The 21,989-nt window shown below is 40.6% G+C and overlaps 2 protein-coding genes across 3 annotated transcripts; both read left to right on the top strand.

Annotated features, from left to right (window-relative positions):
• The first annotated feature begins 3,258 nt into the window (after positions 1-3,258).
• On the top strand, positions 3,259-7,218 carry LOC113145911 (RLA class II histocompatibility antigen, DP alpha-1 chain-like). Its single transcript, XM_026333062.1, has 4 exons — positions 3,259-3,418; positions 3,493-3,741; positions 5,577-5,861; positions 6,645-7,218. The coding sequence occupies exons 1-4, from the start codon at positions 3,340-3,342 to the stop codon at positions 6,764-6,766; spliced, it is 735 nt and encodes a 244-aa protein (XP_026188847.1). The 5' UTR covers positions 3,259-3,339; the 3' UTR covers positions 6,767-7,218.
• A 1,825-nt stretch (positions 7,219-9,043) lies between these two features.
• On the top strand, positions 9,044-14,928 carry LOC113145871 (H-2 class II histocompatibility antigen, E-S beta chain-like). Of its 2 annotated transcripts, XM_026333010.1 has the most exons (6): positions 9,123-9,192; positions 9,896-10,165; positions 13,240-13,453; positions 13,550-13,617; positions 14,339-14,452; positions 14,545-14,928. In XM_026333010.1, exons 1-6 carry the CDS (start codon positions 9,138-9,140, stop codon positions 14,568-14,570), a joined length of 747 nt encoding a protein of 248 aa, XP_026188795.1. In that variant the 5' UTR covers positions 9,123-9,137; the 3' UTR covers positions 14,571-14,928. The 2 variants fall into 2 exon arrangements, with proteins under 2 accessions (XP_026188803.1, XP_026188795.1); XM_026333018.1 differs by lacking the exon at positions 14,545-14,928 and having other exon boundaries at positions 9,044-9,192; positions 14,339-14,487.
• The last annotated feature ends 7,061 nt before the right edge of the window (positions 14,929-21,989 follow it).

Genomic DNA, 21,989 nt, shown 5'->3' with positions numbered 1-21,989 from the left:
GTAAAGTGTCAGTGAACTGAACATAAACCAGCATCATAACCAGAGACTCCAGGACACAGTGTGTTCATATCTGCCGCTTCAGCTTCAGTTTCTACTGGTAACTGGTGACTCATCAGCAGCTCTTCTCCTGATTGGCTGCTGCTGCTGAGCTGAAATAGACAATGGGGATTTTACAGAGCCGATGCTGCGTTCAGGAGCTATAGGAAAACACAGGTTCCTCATATTAACTGAGTGTTAGAGCTGATCCTCAGTGTCAAGTGTCAGAGGTGAACATGGAGAATTCCTGGTTTTACAGAGACGCCTGAAGGCAGCATGTGGTCAGACTAGTTTGATGGTGAACACAAAGTGTCCCAGGTCAACAAACTGGGGAAACTGGTTTTAGATGTTATTACTGAGATGTGACAGAAGAATAAAGTACTGAATAAACTACTGCTGTCAGTACTGCAGTAACTGGTCTGATTATAGCAGTATTGTCAGTTCTGATTATAGTACTACTGTCAGTACATGCAGTACTACTGATTATAGTACAATGGTCTGTAGGGTGTTGGGATTAAATAAAGGCCTGTGTAATAATTACAATACGAATAAATTAGTTGCAATATAATTAATCGGTTCAGGTTATAGTATGATGATCAAAGTGAGTGTAAAAGGTCAAAGGGGATTTAGAGAAGTAGAATAATATAGAGTAGTCATTGTAGATGCAACAGGATTTTGTTTGTGTTGTGTGTCTGTTTACATACAGGGACAACGCCAAGGAATGGGGGTTAGTTGTCCAAGGAATGGGGGTCGCTGGCAGAGACACGACAGCAGTTGGTAAATTCCTCAGCATGGACCAATCAGCAAAGGAGAAACCTGGGACCCTCCATCCCAGTCTTAATATATAGAATACCGGGACAGGAAGAATGAGGGGTCGGACTTCATGAGCTGACAGAGAACACTGTTGGAGTTAGGGACAGTCTGACCCAGAGCTCTGTAACTGCTTTATTCAGTGAATGTTTAATAAATATAATCAATTGGACCAAGAATATTTTCTCCAGCGTCAGTGATTAAACAAACACGCAGAACAGAGGATTTGAATGACTGTTCCCACAAGGGTTTAAAGGGTTTCTAAAAATATGAAGGTGGTTCTGGTCTAACCTGGCTGGGTCTCCATGGTCCTGGTCTGGAACAGGTTCTGTTGAGCATCTGCGTGTGTGGGCCTGACACATTTAGTTGGTGACAACATTGTAGGCCCAGTTCTGTCTGTCTGTGGCTTTGGTCTTTGGCTGGTTCTGCTGAATTACTTCTGTAGTACAGCCACAGATTTTATACTTTGACTTCATGGTGATGAGGAGGCTGAGACCTTCCTCACATTAACACATGAAAGTCACAGAAACCTCAGATTTCATCAACCTGCTCCTCTTCTTCTTTTGTGGTGTTTAATGCAGAATCAGCTCCATTAGCTCAGGTGTACACATTTGGAGGGGGCGGAGCGACGTAATAAATTTATTGATTTATCACAGACTGTTACAGTCTATAACTTTACACAGCAACCACACAGTGAATGAATAAAATAACACAACACACAAAATCCTGCAAGAGCAGACTGGAGATGTACTATCTCTGATACATGTCAGTTTATTTTACTGCGCTCTGAGTACTTTTACTGGATGAAAACTTCAGTTTATTAATCCTTGAAGGGAAACTTAGGGTAGTATCATTTTAATAGTAATAACATTAAAGGTGGTGATGTGGAAATACGTTAAATCTGTCATTAGTACCTTGATGGACATGTTTTAGTTGCTACGCTTCATTTCCATGTTTATTGTGTAGATTTCTTCTGGAAAACGTCAAAGCCAGAGAAAAATGCTGTCATGCTAAACAATGTGCATCAGTGGGTGTTTTTAGATTAAAAATACTTTAGTATACACAAGATGGAACTCTACATGTGATGTGCAAGAAAACTAACGGCATAAATATAACAAGTAGTCTAATGTTATCCCTAGCTAACATGCATCACCCTGTGTTTAGGACTAACCCATCCAAAGTGCACACACACTGTGCACACACACCCAGAGCAGTGGGCAGCCAATGTGGAGCAGTTGGGGGTATGGTCATGGTACTGGGGTGGAGAGAGTGCTGGCTCTTCATTCCCCCCACCGACAATTACTGCCGGTCCTGAGACTCAAACATGCAACTTTTTGGTTACAAGTCTGACTCCATTGGGCCATGACAGCTCTCTCTGGGTGAAAGGCAGGGTACACCCTGGACAGGTCACCAGTCAAACTCATTTTCAATTTGTGCTATTCAGATTCAGTTTTTGAGTGAAATTATGCAATTTGACGGATTCACTTTCAACCATAAATGATTCAGAACAGAACAGACCTGGTGATACCAGTGTTCTCATGTTTTTACAACAGAAACCACAACAGTCCTTCACTAGCGTCTCTACCTCACACGTCATATCCCTCATTTCTCTGATTGGTTGATTCTGCATCAATGTGCCCGCCCCCTGGAAATTGATCTCAACCAAAGAGATTCAGACTAATAATTTGTATATAATAGTTAAAGTGCTGGTCTGGCTGGGCAGGTTGGCACAGACAGTTTTTCCACTGTTGGAAAGAACATTTCTGTACTAGTGACAGTTTTAACATACTTACATATTATTACCTTGAATTTGATGTTATTAAAATTATAACATCTTTAATTTAGACATGACTTTTATTTAAACCTATGATTGACAATCAACAGGATGTCCTCTTTAATAAGTAATTTAAGAAGAAGAATTATTTAAATTATATTGATCAATAGTAATTCATAAAGTAATTAATAGAGTAATAAAGTAATTATTTGGATGCAGTATTTAATATTTATTATATAGTTAATAATAAAAATAAAAAATATTTATATTTGGTGAAATGTTAAATTTTGTATTGAAATAAAAACAGAAATAAATAAATCAATAACAATGTTTAGATGATAATTTACTTATGTTGCAGAACTTACCTATTTTTAAGATAAGATAAACTTTAATTGTTGCTGTTTTATTGTTTAATTTTAACATTAGAACAGTTTCAGATTTGACTGAACAATAAACTTTACTTTGAAAAGACTTTATGTGATATATGATTGATGATTATGATTATTGATAAACTATTGATTATTGATCTCCAGGTGTGTGTGATGAAGCCTCAGGTGTGAGCAGCAGCAGCTGCCTCTGTGTCTACCTGGTTACCGGTGACGTCATCTGGTCTGTGCGCTGTGATTGGCTGCTGTGTGAGTAAGAGCTGAGCAGCTGCTGGACTCTCAGTCAGTTCCTGAGAGTCTTCCTCACTGACTCAGTCCGAGCCACAGACACTGATGATGATGATGAAGGTGAAGGTGTCAGAGCTGGTCCTGGTCCTGGTCCTCTCCTGGGTCCTCTGTGTCTCTGCTGAAGGTAAGAGTCTGTTTACAGTCTGGACTCAACAACAAACAAACAAACAGTTTGTGATCAGGTTCCTTCTGTTTCAGGTCAACATGAGGACATTGGTATCACAGGCTGTTCAGACTCTGATGGAGAGGAGCTGTACGCACTGGATGGTGAAGAGCTGTGGTACGCTGACTTTGTCAACAAGAGAGGAGTCGAACCTCAGCCCAGTTTTATTGATCATATGAGCTATGAGGAAGGAGCTTATGAAGGAGCTGTGGGTCAGCAACAGATCTGCAAACAGAACCTGAAAGCAGATCTACAGAGCTATAAGAACCCTCCACTGCAGCTCGGTAAGAGAAGTTAACAGATCTGTTTATATCTTCTAAACTCTTCAAATTAATAACTACAGCTGTTTATAATGACATTATACAATTTAAAGAACTGTTTAAAATTCCTTAACATGACTCCATAGGTTTCAATACATCAATACAATTTATGGATTATTTATTCATACATACAGCACTTTACAAAACAAAGTGTTAAGTAGAACACAGAACTAGAATCAATAAAATAAAATGATTTTCTCCAGGTAAAAATACAAAGACAACAGTGGCAATAACATAAAACAAGGTTAGAAATGGAAACACGGTGCTAATAGTTTAATGTTGTTAGTTCTGAAAGTCTCTAATATTTATTAGAAACTGGTCTGCTGGTTCCACAAGCTGAAGACATGAGATGAAGACTTGGCTTTGGCTTTAAGCTTAGATAAATGCTGTTTGCAGTAGAAACAACTGTGGGGCTATAATTTTGAAAACACTCAGTTTTACATTCACCTTTATCATTTTCACTTTTCCAGTTGTTCTAGAAGTGACAAATATAAAATTGGTAAACTGAATTTGATTCACACTTACAGAAACAAACTACAACAACACAGTTAGCCAGTAATAGAATAAAGATCCACCTTAATTCAAATTTAAAAGAAGCCAACCCTCTATACAACATGCTTGTTAGTTTATATAATATTGGAAGGAGACATTTATTAAAGTTTTTTTTCCTTTGGTTCAGGCAGAAAGTTCCAGATTAAATCATGTACAACCTGCCATACACACACATACAGCTCTGGAAAACAATAATCAACCCCTGTAAACTGATCAGTTTCCTTAGTTTCTACAGTTTATTACTTTAGTTTAATATAAAATGAGCATTTAATTCAGTAAGTGGGACTGGTCAGAATCACAAAGAAGTGCAGGGTTTCTCAAATAATGCAAAGACAACATCACAACACTAAAGATTTGATTCAGGAGATCACCTAATCAATACCTCACTGTGAGGATGAGGTGGTTTGTGTAAACACTGGAATTAAATGGCTGCTATACATGAAGTTTTTGGAAAATTGACAGTGATCTGTTTCCATTTTTCCAGAGCTGTTACAGTTCTAAAATCTGCAGTGGTGAGAAAAGGTCAATGAGGTCTTTCAGACAGCACCTTCTTTAGCTGCAGTTTGAGTCTGCAAATGTTCATGAGGACTTTTTCTTCAGAGAGCTGCTTCACCTCAGACATATTCTCGCTCTGACAGCAGTGATACTGTACATTATGTGTTATGTGTTATTCTCCGCCTCGTACTCTCCGCTCCTCCAGTTCCACTCTCCTCTGCACCCCTACAGTGCGCCTGGCCACCATGGGCGCTAGATCCTTCAGCCACACTGCGCCCCGCCTTTGGAACATTCTCCCTCATCGCATCCAGTCGTCTCCGGACTTATCAACTTTTAAATCATCACTCAAAACGTATCTGTTCCGTATAGCGTTTTCCACCTAACTGTCTTAACTTCTCAAAGCAGCCCGTGATGTTCTACCACCCTCTGCCTATTTCATATTGTCTCATATTGTTTCATATTTGTTGTTCTGTCATCTGGGTTTCTGTATTTCAATTTACTTTTACTGTACTTCGCCCACTTCCTGGATGCTCTACACTTTTGCCTTTACATTCTGGCCCTCTGTTTATGCATTGTTGTTACTGTTGTTTTAATGCACTCTATGTACTTCATGCTGTATGCTTCCTTTTCTCTCTGTAAGGTGACCTTGAGAGTTTGAAAGGCACCATGAAATAAAATGTATTACTATTATTATTATTATAGATGATGAATAAGTTTGTGTCAATACTTAAAAGACGTGTGTGTCTGTTCAGATCCTCCTTCCAGTCCGATCATCTACAGCAGAGACGATGTGGAGCTGGACCAGCAGAACACCCTGATCTGTCATGTGACTGGGTTCTATCCTGCTCCTGTAAAGATCCAATGGACCAAGAACGGACAGAAGGTGACTGAAGGAACCAGCATCAATGTTCCCTTCCCCAACAAAGACGGTTCCTTCAGACAGACCTCCAGACTGGAGTTCACACCACAGCTGGGAGACGTTTACAGCTGCACAGTGAATCATCCAGCTCTGGACCAGTCCCTGACCAGGATCTGGGGTGAGACCACTTTATTTAAATTATTTATTAAATACATTATGAAATATTTATTTAAAATATTTAAATTCACCTCATGTACGGTTAATGAGCAGCAGAACTGATGCCTCTGTTTTCTGTGTCCAGATGTGGAGCTGATGTTGACGTCTCTGTGTGTTTTCTGTCTCCAGATGTGGAGCTGATGTTGAAGTCTCTGTGTGTTTTCTGTCTCCAGATGTGGAGCTGATGTTGACGTCTCTGTGTGTTTTCTGTCTCCAGATGTGGAGCTGATGTTGAAGTCTCTGTGTGTTTTCTGTCTCCAGATGTGGAGCTGATGTTGACGTCTCTGTGTGTTTTCTGTCTCCAGATGTGGAGCTGATGTTGACGTCTCTGTGTGTTTTCTGTCTCCAGATGTGGAGCTGATGTTGACGTCTCTGTGTGTTTTCTGTCTCCAGATGTGGAGCTGATGTTGACGTCTCTGTGTGTTTTCTGTCTCCAGATGTGGAGCTGATGTTGACGTCTCTGTGTGTTTTCTGTCTCCAGATGTGGAGCTGATGTTAACGTCTCTGTGTGTGTTCTGTCTCCAGATGTGGAGCTGATGTTGACGTCTCTGTGTGTTTTCTGTCTCCAGATGTGGAGCTGATGTTAACGTCTCTGTGTGTTTTCTGTCTCCAGATGTGGAGCTGATGTTGACGTCTCTGTGTGTTTTCTGTCTCCAGATGTGGAGCCGATGTTGACGTCTCTGTGTGTTTTCTGTCTCCAGATGTGGAGCTGATGTTGACGTCTCTGTGTGTTTTCTGTCTCCAGATGTGGAGGTCCAGCAGCCCAGTGTTGGACCTGCAGTGTTCTGTGGACTGGGTCTGACTGTGGGTCTGCTTGGTGTGGCAGCTGGAACCTTCTTCCTCATCAAAGGAAACGAGTGCAGCTGATTGGTCGGAGCTGATGATGTCATCAGGATTGTATATAAAGTTTTTGCATAGAGACAAATCAGAATGTGCAGCTGGTTATTAAAATATCACTGAGTTGTCTTGGCCTTCAGAGACAGTCTCAGGCTGATGCTCAATGAAAAATAAAACCATCAGTTATCAATTTATTTTTTGTTTGTATGACAGTGACATTAATACTGATTAAATTCTCCATTGACACAGCTTGATTGAAGTTTTGCCTTTTCACACTGTGGTTTGACCTTATATGAATTTAGATAAATAATGTTTAAGAAAACATTGGAGAAATGTATTTTTAAGGGAATATTTAGATCATAAACATCCTGATGTTTCTAATTTCTACAATGAGACAGTTTCTCCTGCTTAATTATGAGTTGTCTAAACTAAATGTCACAACTGGACTTTTATTAAACTTCATTAAACTATTAGTCAACATGTTCAATTTCAGTTCAGTTTGTTTGTATAGAACCTAATCACGATAAAATTGTCTTAAGGCACTTCACATAGAAACCCACAGGGGGGGTTAGGGTAGGGGAGCTCAGTGCACCGATGGTCCTCGGGCAGTCTAGGCCTATAGCAGCATAACTAACTAAGGGATGGTTCAGGGTTGCCTGAAGCCAGCCCTAACTATATGCTTTGTCAAAGAGGAAGGTTTTAAGTCTAGCCTTAAAAGTACAGAGAGTGTCTGCCTCCTGAACCCAGGCTGAGAGCTGGTTCCACAGGAGAGGAGCTTGATAGCTAAAGGCTCTGCCTCCCATTCTGCTTTTGAGAACTCTGGGAACCACAAGTAGGCCTGCACTCTGAGAGCGAAGTGGTCTATTGGGATAATATGGTACTATGAGGTCTTTAAGGTAGGAAGGAGCTGGATTATGAAGGGATTTGTATGTGATAAACTGACTCAGTCTGACACAGGGCTGGGACTTGATTGTTTGGTGTACAGTGTTATGTGGCACCGTCCAGAAGGGAGGAGTCAAACAGTTTGTGACCAGGATGTGAGGGGTCTGCAGAAAACTTCTCTACCCTCCTCTTGACCTCTGAGGTGTACAAGTCCTTGATTGAGGGCAGGTTGGAGTCCTGTTAAGCCTATTTCCGTCGTGAACAGACTTGATGGACTCTCTGTAGATAATAAGGATAAAGTCTGTTAATGAAAATACTGTGAACCAGAACTGACACAGAGATTAAATTTAAAACCACTTGCCCATAGGCAGAGTTTGACAGCAGGGACAACCCTGCTCCAACTGTTTCACTGTGTGTTGCACATAGAGCAACAGAACAGCGCCAAACACAGCACAGCAGGAAGATGTTGGGCTGGTCCAGGGCTGATCCTGGCTGTTCCTTTCAATTTGATGATGGTGGAACTAGCACCTATAAGTTCACTTATAGTTGCACACTTCACAGTATACCAGAGTGTGGGAGGCTGGCCTACTATTGTGTGTGTTCACATTGTTCCTTCTGTTGTGTGTCTGTAGCAGTGTATGTGTTATTATACTGTATCATCCTGTGTTTTATTAAATGATGTTGTTGACTGATTTGTAGCTGCAGCCTGAGTGTCATAGTTCCTGTCCAGGCCTGTGCTGCTGCTGTAGTGCAAAGTACAAATTAGGGGGAAAGTAATATACTCAAAGTTTACCAATACATCCATCCATCATCTGTACCCCCTTATTCCTTAACCAGGGTCCCAGGGATCTGCTGGAGCCTATCCCAGCTCTCTTTGGATGAAAGGCAGGGGTCCACCCTGGACAGGTCCCCAGTCCATCACAGGGTCTGATTTTACTAGTCTGACAGCAAAATAAGTATATTTAAGTATACTTTTATAAAGTGAAAAGTTTGGGAGTCTTATGTGACCAGCAAACTAACAGTATTTAGTAGGGTACAAGTATATAACTAGTACCAATAAGTTCAATACACTGTAGAGTTACAGTACAAAATTAAACTTAGATATAAATTATTTGTGTACTCAAACTTTACTTCTCTTATACCTAAAATATACTTTGAGTGTACTTTTATAAACTAAAAGTGGTCCAATTTATTCCCAAGATGTCTTGAAATAGTACATTTAAAACTGTACTTCTAGTACATTATCTAACTGGGAAATATACTCTAACTTTATTTAAGTTTACTTAATAAATTATACTTTAACTATACATTTTTAAGGGAAAACATGGATATAAATTGCAACTTTATCAATACCAAAATCTACTATTAAGATTTTTGTTAACATATACCTATGCCTTCATCAGACTGTGAGAGTCGTCTGCCTGGTAACAGCTGATGCTGCATCATGTGACCATGTCTCTTGTTTTTAGAGCAGCTCTCAGTCAGACTGAGTCAGTGTCTGTGAAGTGACCAGAGGAACATGGCTTCATCCTTTCTCAGCTTCTCCCTGCTCGTCCTGGCTGTCTACACAGCAGGTAGGATCAATACACTGATCACTGATCAATACACACTGTTACACTTCATCACTGTCTACACAGCAGGTAGGATCAATACACTGATCACCGATCAATACACACTGTTACACTTCATCGCTGTCTACACAGCAGGTAGGATCAATACTCTGATCACCGATCAATACACACTGTTACACTTCATCGCTGTCTACACAGCAGGTAGGATCAATACACTGATCACCGATCAATACACACTGTTACACTTCATCGCTGTCTACACAGCAGGTAGGATCAATACTCTGATCACCGATCAATACACACTGTTACACTTCATCGCTGTCTACACAGCAGGTAGGATCAATACTCTGATCACCGATCAATACACACTGTTACACTTCATCGCTGTCTACACAGCAGGTAGGATCAATACTCTGATCACCGATCAATACACACTGTTACACTTCATCGCTGTCTACACAGCAGGTAGGATCAATACACTGATCACCGATCAATACACACTGTTACACTTCATCGCTGTCTACACAGCAGGTAGGATCAATACTCTGATCACCGATCAATACACACTGTTACACTTCATCGCTGTCTACACAGCAGGTAGGATCAATACACTGATCACCGATCAATACACACTGTTACACTTCATCGCTGTCTACACAGCAGGTAGGATCAATACTCTGATCACTGTCTGTTCTTTGTTCCTCAGATGGATTTCTGGAATATGTGGTGACCCGCTGTGTCTTTAACTCCTCTGAGCCGAACGACATCGAGCTCATCTCCTCTTATTATTTCAACAAAATAGAGGACGTCAGGTTCAGCAGCAGTTTGGGTAAATTTGTTGGATACACTGAGCCTGGGATGAAGAACGCTGAGGCCTGGAACAAAGGTCCAGAGTTGGCCACGTGGAGAGCTGAGAAGACCAGATACTGCAAACACAACATTGACATTGATTACCAAGTTGCTCTGACTAAATCAGGTGAGTTTGTGTCACATGGTCAGATTTTCATGTCAAACCTCAGACTGAGTCTTTATCAATACAAACACTGATCAATGTGTCTGATCAGACTCGATCAGGTTCAATTAAAAAACATGGTGGAAACATTTGAGTTTGATGTTTCACATTCAAATGAAACTGTTTATTGAAATATGGAAATGGGAACCAGTGAGGTAGCTCGACTCGACAGACTCGACAGATGTTAGAAAACCAGCTACTGTGAAGACGAATATTTGACTGAAGGATGACAAAGTCAGTCTAAAGTTAATCTGTGACCTCAGTGTTAAATTATGTTTCCATCTGTTTAAAATGAAGGGAACCAGCGAAACAGCCCAACCGGTCGAAATGGGTCGTAACTGGACTCATTTAGCAAAACAAAGTCTGAAACATAATTTTCACCTGACACTTAAGAGGATCCGTAGATTATTGATCCCTGATCAACAGATTAAATTAAATCAGTGTAAACATCAGATTGTTGGTAAATAATCAGTTTATTAATTATATCAAACATCATCAGTGATTATTGATCAATGTGGATTTAACTGAAACAGACCAGAGTCTCTGTCTCCACCTGCTGGTCAAACTGATCAATTACTGTTTTTTAATTTTAGACACAACAAAATATTCAGACTGTTCCAACTTTTCTACAGTCAAATATAAATATATTTGTTAAACTTTAAATGAGTAAAGATCAATGTATTGATTAATGATTCAGCCCTAGTTTAAAAATTTCTGTCTCCACCTGCTGGGATGTTTTTTAATCTTTATTGGGAAATAAGACAAACTATAATAGTTATTCATATTCACACTAACAGTCAAAGGTTTGGGGTCACTTCCATTTTTCGACCAGAGTTTTCATTTTATATTGACATTATATTCCTGAAAGTCCTTAATGATCCTTAAATGCTAGTAAGTAAGTAATAAATAATATTCAATTCAGTTTTATTTGTATAGCGCCAAATCACAATACAAATCATCTCAAGGCACAAAAAAACAACAAAACCCAACAAATCTCTTATGAGCAGGACTTGGTGACAGTGGAGAGGAAAAAACTCCCTTTAACGGAAGAAAAAACCTCCAGCAGAACCGGGCTCAGGGTAGGGTTAGGGTAGGGGAGCTCAGTGCACCGATGGTCCTCGGGCAGTCTAGGCCTATAGCAGCATAACTAACTAAGGGATGGTTCAGGGTTGCCTGAAGCCAGCCCTAACTATATGCTTTGTCAAAGAGGAAGGTTTTCAGTCTAGCCTTAAAAGTACAGAGAGTGTCTGCCTCCTGAACCCAGGCTGAGAGCTGGTTCCACAGGAGAGGAGCTTGATAGCTAAAGGCTCTGCCTCCCATTCTGCTTTTGAGAACTCTGGGAACCACAAGTAGGCCTGCACTCTGAGAGCGAAGTGGTCTATTGGGATAATATGGTACTATGAGGTCTTTAAGGTATGAAGGAGCTTGATTATGAAGGGATTTGTATGTGAGAAGAAGGATTTTAAATTCTATTCTATATTTTACAGGGAGCCAATGAAGAGAAGCCAATATAGGAGAAATATGATCTCTCTTGCTAGTTCCTGTCAGGACTCTGGCTGCGGCATTCTGGATTAATTGGAGGCTTTTTATTAAGATATTAGGACATCCAGATAGTAATGAGTTACAGTAATCTAGCCTTGAGGAAACAAATGCATGGACTAGTTTTTCTGCATCATTTTGAGACAGGATGTTCCTAATTTTGGAAATGTTGGGCAGGTGAAAGAATGCAGTTCTAGAGATTTGTTTTATGTGTGAGTTAAAGGACATGTCCTGGTCAAAAATAACTCCAAGGTTTTTCACAGTAGTGCTGGAGGCCAGGGCTATGCCATCTAGAGTAGCTATAATTTTAGAAAAGTTATTTCTGAGATTTTTTGGCCCAAATATAATGACTTCTGTTTTCTCCGAGTTTAAAAGTAAAAAGTTACTGGTCATCCAGCAATTAATTATTTTAACAATAAAATAATAAACCACCAAAGATTAAAAAAAAATGAATGGAAACAGTTTCCTCCAGGTGTCCCAGCTTTGGCTGAGTCCTTCCAACAAACTGTGTGTGTATATAAAGACTGGGGTCCATTATTTGGACCATCCAGCCCAGCAGGAAGCAGGACTGGGTCTGGCTGGTCCAATGAACAAAGGGAGTCAGGATAATGAGGCTGTGGAAGGAAAGAACAAGACGCTCGGCTTCAAACGATGGAACAGCAGCTCAGTCTGCAGACTGTCCAGGTGAAGAGGGAAAGACACCTATGGGTGCAACAACAACAGGTGCTGTCTGTCCCAACAATGTTAGTCAAAAAAAAAAAAAAAGACTCAAGGATTTTAAAAGAGTCAAATTTATGATTTAATTTACTTAAACCAACAGATTTTCTTTAATCTCTCTCATTTCAGAGACATTAAAATAAACTACAACCATTTTATTACACTGGAAAACTGAGGTGATCCCAGACTGTTGACCTGCAGTGTCTATATTAACTATATATTTATATTTTCATTGAAGATTTATTTTATCATCATCTCACAGTGAGAACAAGCTGTTAAATATTTGACTATAGCAGATTTATTACTTTGTGTCTAAAATCTGAACCAGAAGAAAAAGTTAAAACTGTTCAGTCAAACATGTCAAACTAAAGTGTGAGTGAAAAATAAAATCAAAGTAAAATCAAAAGTAAAACAAACTTTAGAAACAGGTTGTTGATCAGCAGAGCTCAGGTCTCATGTAAACAGGAAGTTTGAGATCAGGACCCTGTTTGTGTTTCAGACAGATCCAGGATCAGATGAGAAACTGATTTTTATCAGAGTATTTAGATCTTCAGTCCACATCAAGTGGTGGATTAGATAAGTCAGACATCAGAGAAGTGTTTCCTCTGATGGTCATTGATTCATTCATGAATATCAATAACAATGATCAGCTGGTTCTGATTGGTTGAAGGAAAGAGGGTCACAGAAAACTTTCCCTTATACTATTAGTGATATTGATCATATTTGTAAATTACTGATAATAATAAAAATATTAATAATATTCGTCATAACGTCTGTTCCAGCTCAGCCCTACGTGAGACTGCGCTCACTGACCCCCCCTTCTGGGAAACATCCGGCCATGTTGGTCTGCAGCGTCTTCGACTTCTACCCCAAACGGATCAGAGTGAGCTGGACCAGAGACGGACAGGAAGTCTCCTCTGATGTCACTTCCACTGATGAGCTGGCAGACGCTGATTGGTACTACCAGGTCCACTCCCACCTGGAGTACACGCCCAGGTCAGTCCAGGCCCAGATCCACATCCAGTCTGGTCCAGTCTGGTCCAGGTGGATGAGCAGTGAGACAGAAACAGTGATGTGTTTGTGTTGAAACAGGTCTGGAGAGAAGATCTCCTGTGTGGTGGAGCACGCCAGCCTGAACAAACCTCTGGTTACGGACTGGGGTAAACACCTGTCTGTGTCTACACCTGTCTGTGTCTACACCTGTCTGTGTCTCACCTGTCTGTGTCTACACCTGTCTGTGTCTCACCTGTCTGTGTCTCACCTGTCTGTGTCTCATCTCTGTGTCTACACCTGTCTGTGTCTCACCTGTCTGTGTCTCACCTGTCTGTGTCTACACCTGTCTGTGTCTCACCTGTCTGTGTCTCACCTGTCTGTGTCTACACCTGTCTGTGTCTCACCTGTCTGTGTCTCACCTGTCTGTGTCTCATCTCTGTCTACACCTGTCTGTGTCTCACCTGTCTGTGTCTCACCTGTCTGACTACACCTGTCTGTGTCTCATCTCTGTGTCTACACCTGTCTGTGTCTCCACCTGTCTGTGTCTCACCTGTCTGACTACACCTGTCTGTGTCTTACCTGTCTGTGTCTACACCTGTCTGTCTCTACTCCTGTCTCTGTCTCACCTGTCTGTCTACACCTGTCTGTGTCTACACCTGTCTGTGTTTACACCTGTGTCTACATGTGTCTGTGTCTCACCTGTGTCTCCGCCTGTCTGTTTCTGACCTGTGTCTCACCTGTCTGTGTCTCTACACCTGTCTGTGTCTCTACACCTGTCTGTGTCTCACCTGTCTGTGTCTACACCTGTCTGTGTCTCACCTGTCTGTGTCTCACCTGTCTGTGTCTCACCTGTCTGTGTCTCACCTGTCTGTGTCTCTCTGTCCTCAGATCCGTCCCTGCCTGAGTCAGAGAGAAACAAAATTGCCATCGGAGCCTCAGGACTGATCCTGGGTCTGATCTTATCTCTGGCTGGATTCATCTACTACAGGAGGAAGGCCCGAGGTCAGAGCAAGACACAAAGTCTGAAACCAGTTTAGACCAGTTTTAAGGATGTGGTGTTTTGTAGTTGACTCTTGTCTCTTCTCTTACAACAGGACGGATCCTGGTTCCCACTAATTGATCCTGGTTCTGGACCAGCTGATGCTTCAACTTGTTTCTGTTTCCAGCTCAGCAGACTGTCAGTGCTGCCCCTGATGGACTCTGTCTGTGCTGATACTCTGCTGGTCTGAACCTGATCCAATTCAGGACAGGCAGACTGAACAGTCCTGGATCAGTTTCAGTCTGGACTGTATCAGCTGATGTTTTACAGTGTGAAATCAATATTTTATAACTGCTTCTCCAAACAAACTGAGTAATTCTGGTTTTAATCTGATCCGGGTCTGTGGATGATTCTGGGCTCGTAGGTTGTGTGATTGTCAGACTGATGTATTTTTCCTGCACTGGGACGTTTTCTAACCACAATAAACCTCCAGAAACCAGTTGGACTCACTGTCACTTTGTTCAACTGTTGTTCATGAACTGGAGTCACATCTGGAAAGATCCACGTCAGAACACAAAGTGGTTCTGTTCATATTGTTCTGGATTAGTCTCAGTCCAACACTGACTGGAACATGCTCCAGTTTAGACCAGTAGACAAACCAGGTTACACCATTTTAAAATTAGTTTATAAACCAGTTCTGGTGAATCATTAACACCCGCTGATCAAATTTGAGTAAAAACCAGAGTCCAGTTTGTTTTTGTATCAAAACAACAAACAAACATCACAGCGTCTGATACACATTTTATCTGACTGATCCGACTTCAGTTTCTGAAGCTGGAGACACAAACATTTGACTGAGAATTTATTTTTATTAAACTTTATTTTAAACAGTTTTACAGTCAGACCCACAGATAAAAAACGTTCAGCTCAGGTTTAGATGATAAAAATAGTTTAATTATAAAATTAAAACTAATTCAAAGACAGTTTCTTCCACAGTGTTAAAATATTTCTGACCTGACCTTTGACCTCTGACCCTGCAGCTCTGAGCTCATCCTGTTTGTTTGGTCTGACCTCCTTCTTTCCCTCCAGTGTTGAAATGTTTATTTGTCACTTTGGACAAAATGTGACACGGTTTCATCAGGACTTGATGCTGCAGGTCCAGGAAACATTAAACTGGACTAAACAAAAACTGAAAGTTTAACTGATGGAAACCAGGACATTTACTCACATCTACACATGAAAACTAAACATCAGGAACATGAAGGATTTTTCACAAAAGCTGAACAAACAGATCCAGACTAACTAAATAAACCAGGGCTGAGCTGAGTCAGTGATTTCAGAGGGTTAGAAACCAAGAGAAGGGATTTCCCAGGTGAGTTTAGTCCTGACTCAGGTTAAATGATCCTAAATATAATTATTGTGGATATTTATTCTGTGCAGGTCCAGAGCAGGTCATTGATCCCAGTGATGGATCAGTTAGTTCAGTCCTGTTAGAGATATTATGTTCTACAGTCTTTTCATGGTCTCTTGTAAATATGTGGCATCACTTTGATTGTCCTGCATTAAAACATCACAGACATGCTGCTGTTATTTTATATAACCGTTCATGTGTCAGTCAATAATAATGATTAATATTATATATCTATATATATATATAACATTAATCATTATTCCTGTCAGGCCTGGTCTTATACAGCTGGTGTTTATTCATGTCACTGGTCTGATGGACACGTTTGTTCCTGCAGGTGTTGACACATTATAACAAATGATGAAGGTTCAGTCCAGGACAAGGGCAGCGTGTAGAAGGTCCAGGCTAAAGTCACCCAGTCACCCAGTTCCTACACAATAGCTGCACTTTGTTGGACAACGGACCAGTTGAGGAAGGGTTAATACGAACATTCAGGCCCTAAAGAGTCTCTGGGACAGGTCTGACCTGTTGGCCTCTACAGGCCAGTATCTGACAGAGGGGTCCAGATTCTCAGCAGCTGATATTTCTGTAGCTGCTGGTCCAAAGCTCCAGATTGTCCCACAGATGGTCTGTATCACACTGAGCAGGTTCCTCTGTTCTGCTGGAGAAACTCAAACGTTGACGTGAGTCTTTTCTATTTTTGCCTCAGTAAATCAGTTTTTGACCCTAAGGTCTGTTTAAGGACACTATGAACAGACACCTGTCCCACCTGTCCCACCTGTTGGACTGAGCTGCACCTTCTCATCCTGGCTCAGCTGTTTCTCCTGGTAACTGATGACTCATCAGCAGCTCTGCTCCTGATTCGCTGCTGCTGCTGAACCGAAATAAACAGTGGGGACTTCACAGAGCTGCTGCTGCGTTCAAGAACTGCAGGAAAACAAAGTGTCCTCACATTAACTGAGTGTTCGAGCTGATCCTCAGTGTTAGAGGTGAACGTAGAAAATTCCTGGTTTTACAAAGATGCCTGAAGGCAGCATGTGGTCAGACTGGTTTGGTGGTGAAAATAAACTGGGGAAACTGGTTTCACACGTTTTCACTGACATGTGAGAGAAGACCAAAGTACTGAATAAACTACTGAAGTCAGTACTGCAGTATACAGTCTGATTATAGTACTGAAGTCAGTACTGCAGTATACAGTCTGATTATAGTACTGAAGTCAGTACTGCAGTATACAGTCTGATTATAGTACTAATGTCAATACTGCAGTATACAGTCTGATTATAGTACTAATGTCAGTACTACAGTATACAGTCTGATTATAGTACTGGTCAGTACTGCAGTATACAGTCTGATTATAGTACTAATGTCAGTACTGCAGTATCTGGTCTGATTATAGTACTACTATTGATACTGCAGTATACAGTCTGATTACAGTACCATGGTCTGTCAGGTCTAAAGAGTTTCTAAAAATATGAAGGTTCTAAGCCAGCTAGGTCACCATGGTCCTGGTCCAGATCAGGTTCTGTTCTAACCCGACTGGGTCACCATAGTGTGGTGGTTTCTGGACCCAGGGGATCATGTGCAGTGGGTCAGCAGGTGGGCGTCACACCTGTGGGACAGGATGGTGTTAAAGTCACAGTGTCTTTAAAAAGTGATGAACGTGTTGGTTCAGAACAGGAAATGGTCCGAGCTGAAGGTGAAGCTGTGGACTTTCTGTTTTCAGTCATCGATGTCAGAACCAAGAGTCTGAACACTGGAGGGACTGAGAGATGCTGCTAATCAATAGATTAACTAATAATCAATACAGTAACTAATGAACTTTCCTCTCTGGCTCTGTTTGCTGTGGTGCTGGTTGTGGTTCTGATGGTGTCAAACTCCTGGCAGCCTCCATAATAATCAATAATAATCAATAATCAATGACTAAAGTCTGTGGCAGTGATCTGGACTTTTTATTTTTATTGTAGAAACTGGAGAAATGAGACGTGAGACTCGTCCTTTGATGGACCAGAGTCTGAAACAGAAACTGGGCCTGACACGTTTAGTTGGTGACACCATCATAGTCCCAGTTCTGACTGTGGCTTTGGTCTCTGGCTGGTTCTGAAGAACATGGTCTGGGTCTGATGAAGTACTTTTGTAGTACAGCAACAGGTTTCATACTTTGACTTTAGTATCTGAGTAACAAAGTATCTTTTACATATGACGATGAGATTGTTACTGGTTTTTGGACATTTGGATCAAGTTTCCAGTTTCATGTTAACGTCATATAAACTGAGGACGGTAATTAATTGATCCATTTATGATTTAAAGTCAAATATAACTGTCTCCAACCAATTCCCATAACACACTGTTTATTGATATAAACTGTTTACACACCGTTTGATTTATTAAAACAAAAATAAAATGCCAGGTGTTTTCCGACAGGTTTCCGCAGCCGCTTTGTCTTATTCACACCGCATGTGGGTCTCCAAAGCTTTCATACCCATTGTTCCGAGTTTTACACTTTTTTGCACAGCCTGCACCGGACCTCGAACACGTTGCCACTAACTGGACTTAACCACGGCGCAAAATTAGGGTTTTGTAACCAATTGTCATTAAATTTACATTTACCCATGGCAAAAGACTAATGCTGAAACTTCCCCGCAGTTCACGCAGCTGCCGAAAAGCATGTGTTAAATAAACTCCCCTCAAACGCGTATTTTAGTTGGTTCCGCCTATTTCGTTCTGCGTAACAAATACGCGAAAGGATTTCAAATAAAATCTTCCTTATGGGGTCTGTTAGATTTCATTTTAAGACCTTTGAAACGCGAATTTAAGACATTTTAATGCTAATTAAGGCCTTAGTTTTATAATACGGAATTGACCTTGCAGTGTGTTGGTGTGTACACTTGGTGTCATGATCAAATGAAGAGGGGTCTTCTGAACAGAAAAGTTCAGTCTTCTCTTTTTCAATCTTTCTTCATGTCAAATCTTGTACCCCACCTAGAACATTGCACTGTTCTCTGAGAGACAGGAAGCCAGTGCAGAGATCTGAGAACAGGAGTAATGTGGTTGTACTTTCTGGTTCTTGTCAGGACCCGAGCAGCAGCGTTCTGGATGTACTGTAGCTGCCTTACAGCTCGTTTTGAGAGCCCCGTGAGTAGACTGTTACAGTAATCTAACCTGCTGGAGATAAAAGCATGGATGAGTCTTTCCAAGTCTGGTTTAGACCTGATCCCTTTGATTCTGGCAATGTTTGTGAGATGGTAAAATGCTGATGATGTTATTGATTTAATGTGGCTGTTACAATTCAAGTCTGAGTCCATGATTCCCCCTAGATTTCTAACTTGATTTTTAAATTTTAGAGAAAGAGACTCGAGGTGACTGCTGACACTTTCTCTTTGTTTCTGTGGCCCAAAGATGATTATTTCAGTCTTGTCACTGTTTATTTGGAGAGAGTTGTTTTGCATCCACACAGTGATCTGATCAATACAGCTGCACAGTGAATCGACTGGTCCATGTTCACCTGCTGTGAGTGAAATGTAAATCTGAGTGTCATCTGCATAGTTATGGTAGGACACATTATTGCTGCGTATTAACCATTTGATCTGAGACACAGTTACCAACTTCAATGAAATACTTCCTGTCTTCAAGATAGGACTTAAACCATTTAAGGGCAGTACCAGAGATGCCTATCCAGTCCTCTAGCCTTTGTAACAGGATCACATGGTCCACTGTGTCAAAAGCAGCACTTAGATCCAGCAGTACTCACACAGAGACTCTGCCAGTGTCAGTGTTCAGACGAATGCCATTTGTCACCTTGATGAGGGCAGCCTCAGTGCTGTGATGGGGCCTAAAACCTGACTGAAAATCATCAAAGCAGTTGTTTAGCATGAGAAAGTCAGTAAGTTGTTGGTAAACAGCTTTTTCAATGATTTTGCCTAAAAACGGCAGATTTGATATGGGCCGGTAGTTGTTCAGTACCATGGCATCGAGACTGCTCTTCTTCAGGAGAGACTTGATGACAGCAATTTTCAAGGCCCTTGGAAATGTTCCAGACTGTAATGAGTTATTAACTAATTGATTGAGTTGTGGTAACAAACTGCTTAGTACTGATTTCAGAAACTTAGTGGGTAAAACATCAAGGCAACAGGTGGATGAACTCAGACTTGAGATGATGTCTTCATCTCTTTATGTCATTTACAGGTGTAAAGTGTGTCAGCATCTCCTGGATGGCTGCAGAGGTGGTATCTGCCTTGTGCAATTTATTGTTTGTTTAATACCCTGAATATTGTCATTAAAAAATTATTCAAATTCATTACATTTAGATGTTACATTTAGTTTACTCACTGTAGCAAACAGGACACGTGAGTTGTTACTGCTGTTGTTGATGATTTCAGAAAAATACATTTCTCTCTTTCTACGTAGAGTTTCATTGAACACACAGAACATCTGCTTATAAATGTCATAATGAACCTGGAGCTTTGATTTACGCCATCTTCTTTCGGCCTTCCAGCACTCCCTTTTCTGTGCCCTGACCGAGTCATCATTTCTCCACGGTGGCTTTTGCCTGTTCCTGATTAATTTATCCTTAACAGGAGCAATCACATCTCTGACATTTAGAACACTTGAAGTATATGAAGTCAACAAATCTTCAACATGAGAGAAAGTGATATTTTCAAACCTGATCATCTCCATAAACAGTTTCCTGGTGTTATCATTTATGTCTTTTCTGAACAAGTGTAGGTCCAGTTGCATCTTTGTTAATTATGGACAAATCAACAAAGACACAGAAATGATCAGACAAAGCAACATCAATCACAGTGATATTAGAAGCATTAACACCCTTAGTAATGACAAGGTCCAGAGTGTGACCTCTGGTATGGGTCGGCTCACTAACGTGCTGACTAAGGCCATACGTTTCAAGGACGGCAGAAAGTTCTTTGGCATATCTGTCACAGGCCTTATCCATGTGAACATTAAAATCACCTGTAATAACCAAACAGTCAAACTCTGTGAAGACGACTGAAAGCATCTCAGTAAATTCATCAATAAAATTTTGGCAGCATTGGGGAGGTTTGTAGAGGATGATAAAAAGTACAGAGGGAGATAATTTTTGCTCCATTTTAAAAGATACATACTCAAATGATAAGAACTCCCCAAATGACAGCCTGTGGGGAACCATATTATCCCTAAACAAGGCACAGACGCCACCACCCTTTTTGTTTTCTCCTGTTTCTGATAGAAATGTAAAATTAGGTGGGTGGATTCAATAAGAACTGCATTTGCTGTCCTGCTATCTTACCATGTTTCTGTTAAAAACATAAAATCAAGATTGTAAAATGAGATAAAATTATTGATTAAAAATGATTTGTTACATAGAGATCTGACATTGAGCACTGCAAGTTTCAAATTAGTTTGAGTAGGACCTGAAACTGTCTGTCTGCAAGGGATTTGAATTAGATTCCTCTGATTGGACAGTCTGTCTCTCTTTTAGCCACTCTGCGTGTTTTGACTGGAGCTATAGCACTAGGGGAGAGTGTTCTCTCCCTGGGCCTCAGGTCGATAAGTGGTTTATTATGGCTATAAGTCCTAGAACAGCAGAGGCCCTGGGTGTCCTAGTTACTGATAGCAGCATTGATGCTAGTCAGGATCTTTGGAGGGGTACCACAGAAGCAGAAATTAATGAGGAGGGGCTTTGAACTCAAACTTTATCAACAAAAACAACAGGTTAGGAGGTCCTGACAGTTAGGTATAGAAATATTTGGGGATAAAAACAGATTCTGTGTAATTATAACTAAGGGAACATATGACCCGGTTACACCTGCAGAACCAACTCCTAATTATTTTTATTAATACCTTGTTTTTTTCCCTTTTCTATTTTGCAGCTATTTTTATCTTGTCCCTGCTGTCTCAGTGTGGGACAAATAAAGATTCGTAACAGAAAATAAATCAGATATTTTCATCTCTGTTATTGAGTTTGGTATCTGCTCATTGACATTGATGTAAAACCCAAAGTAATGTCTGTTAATATCTTGTTTCATCTGACCAATATAAAAATTTTCAGTATCATAGAAAACAGCATGATTACAATTTAAAGCTTCATGGAGTGTGTGTTGTATATTTTCCAGACTGAATGATTAAATAAAATGCACAGAATGGATGAAGAGATAAAT

Source organism: Mastacembelus armatus, chromosome 18 (genome assembly GCF_900324485.2).
Source record: "Mastacembelus armatus chromosome 18, fMasArm1.2, whole genome shotgun sequence".
Lineage (NCBI taxonomy): Eukaryota > Metazoa > Chordata > Actinopteri > Synbranchiformes > Mastacembelidae > Mastacembelus > Mastacembelus armatus.
Note: the sequence above shows the minus strand (reverse complement) of the source record. Positions and strands in the feature narration are given on the sequence as shown.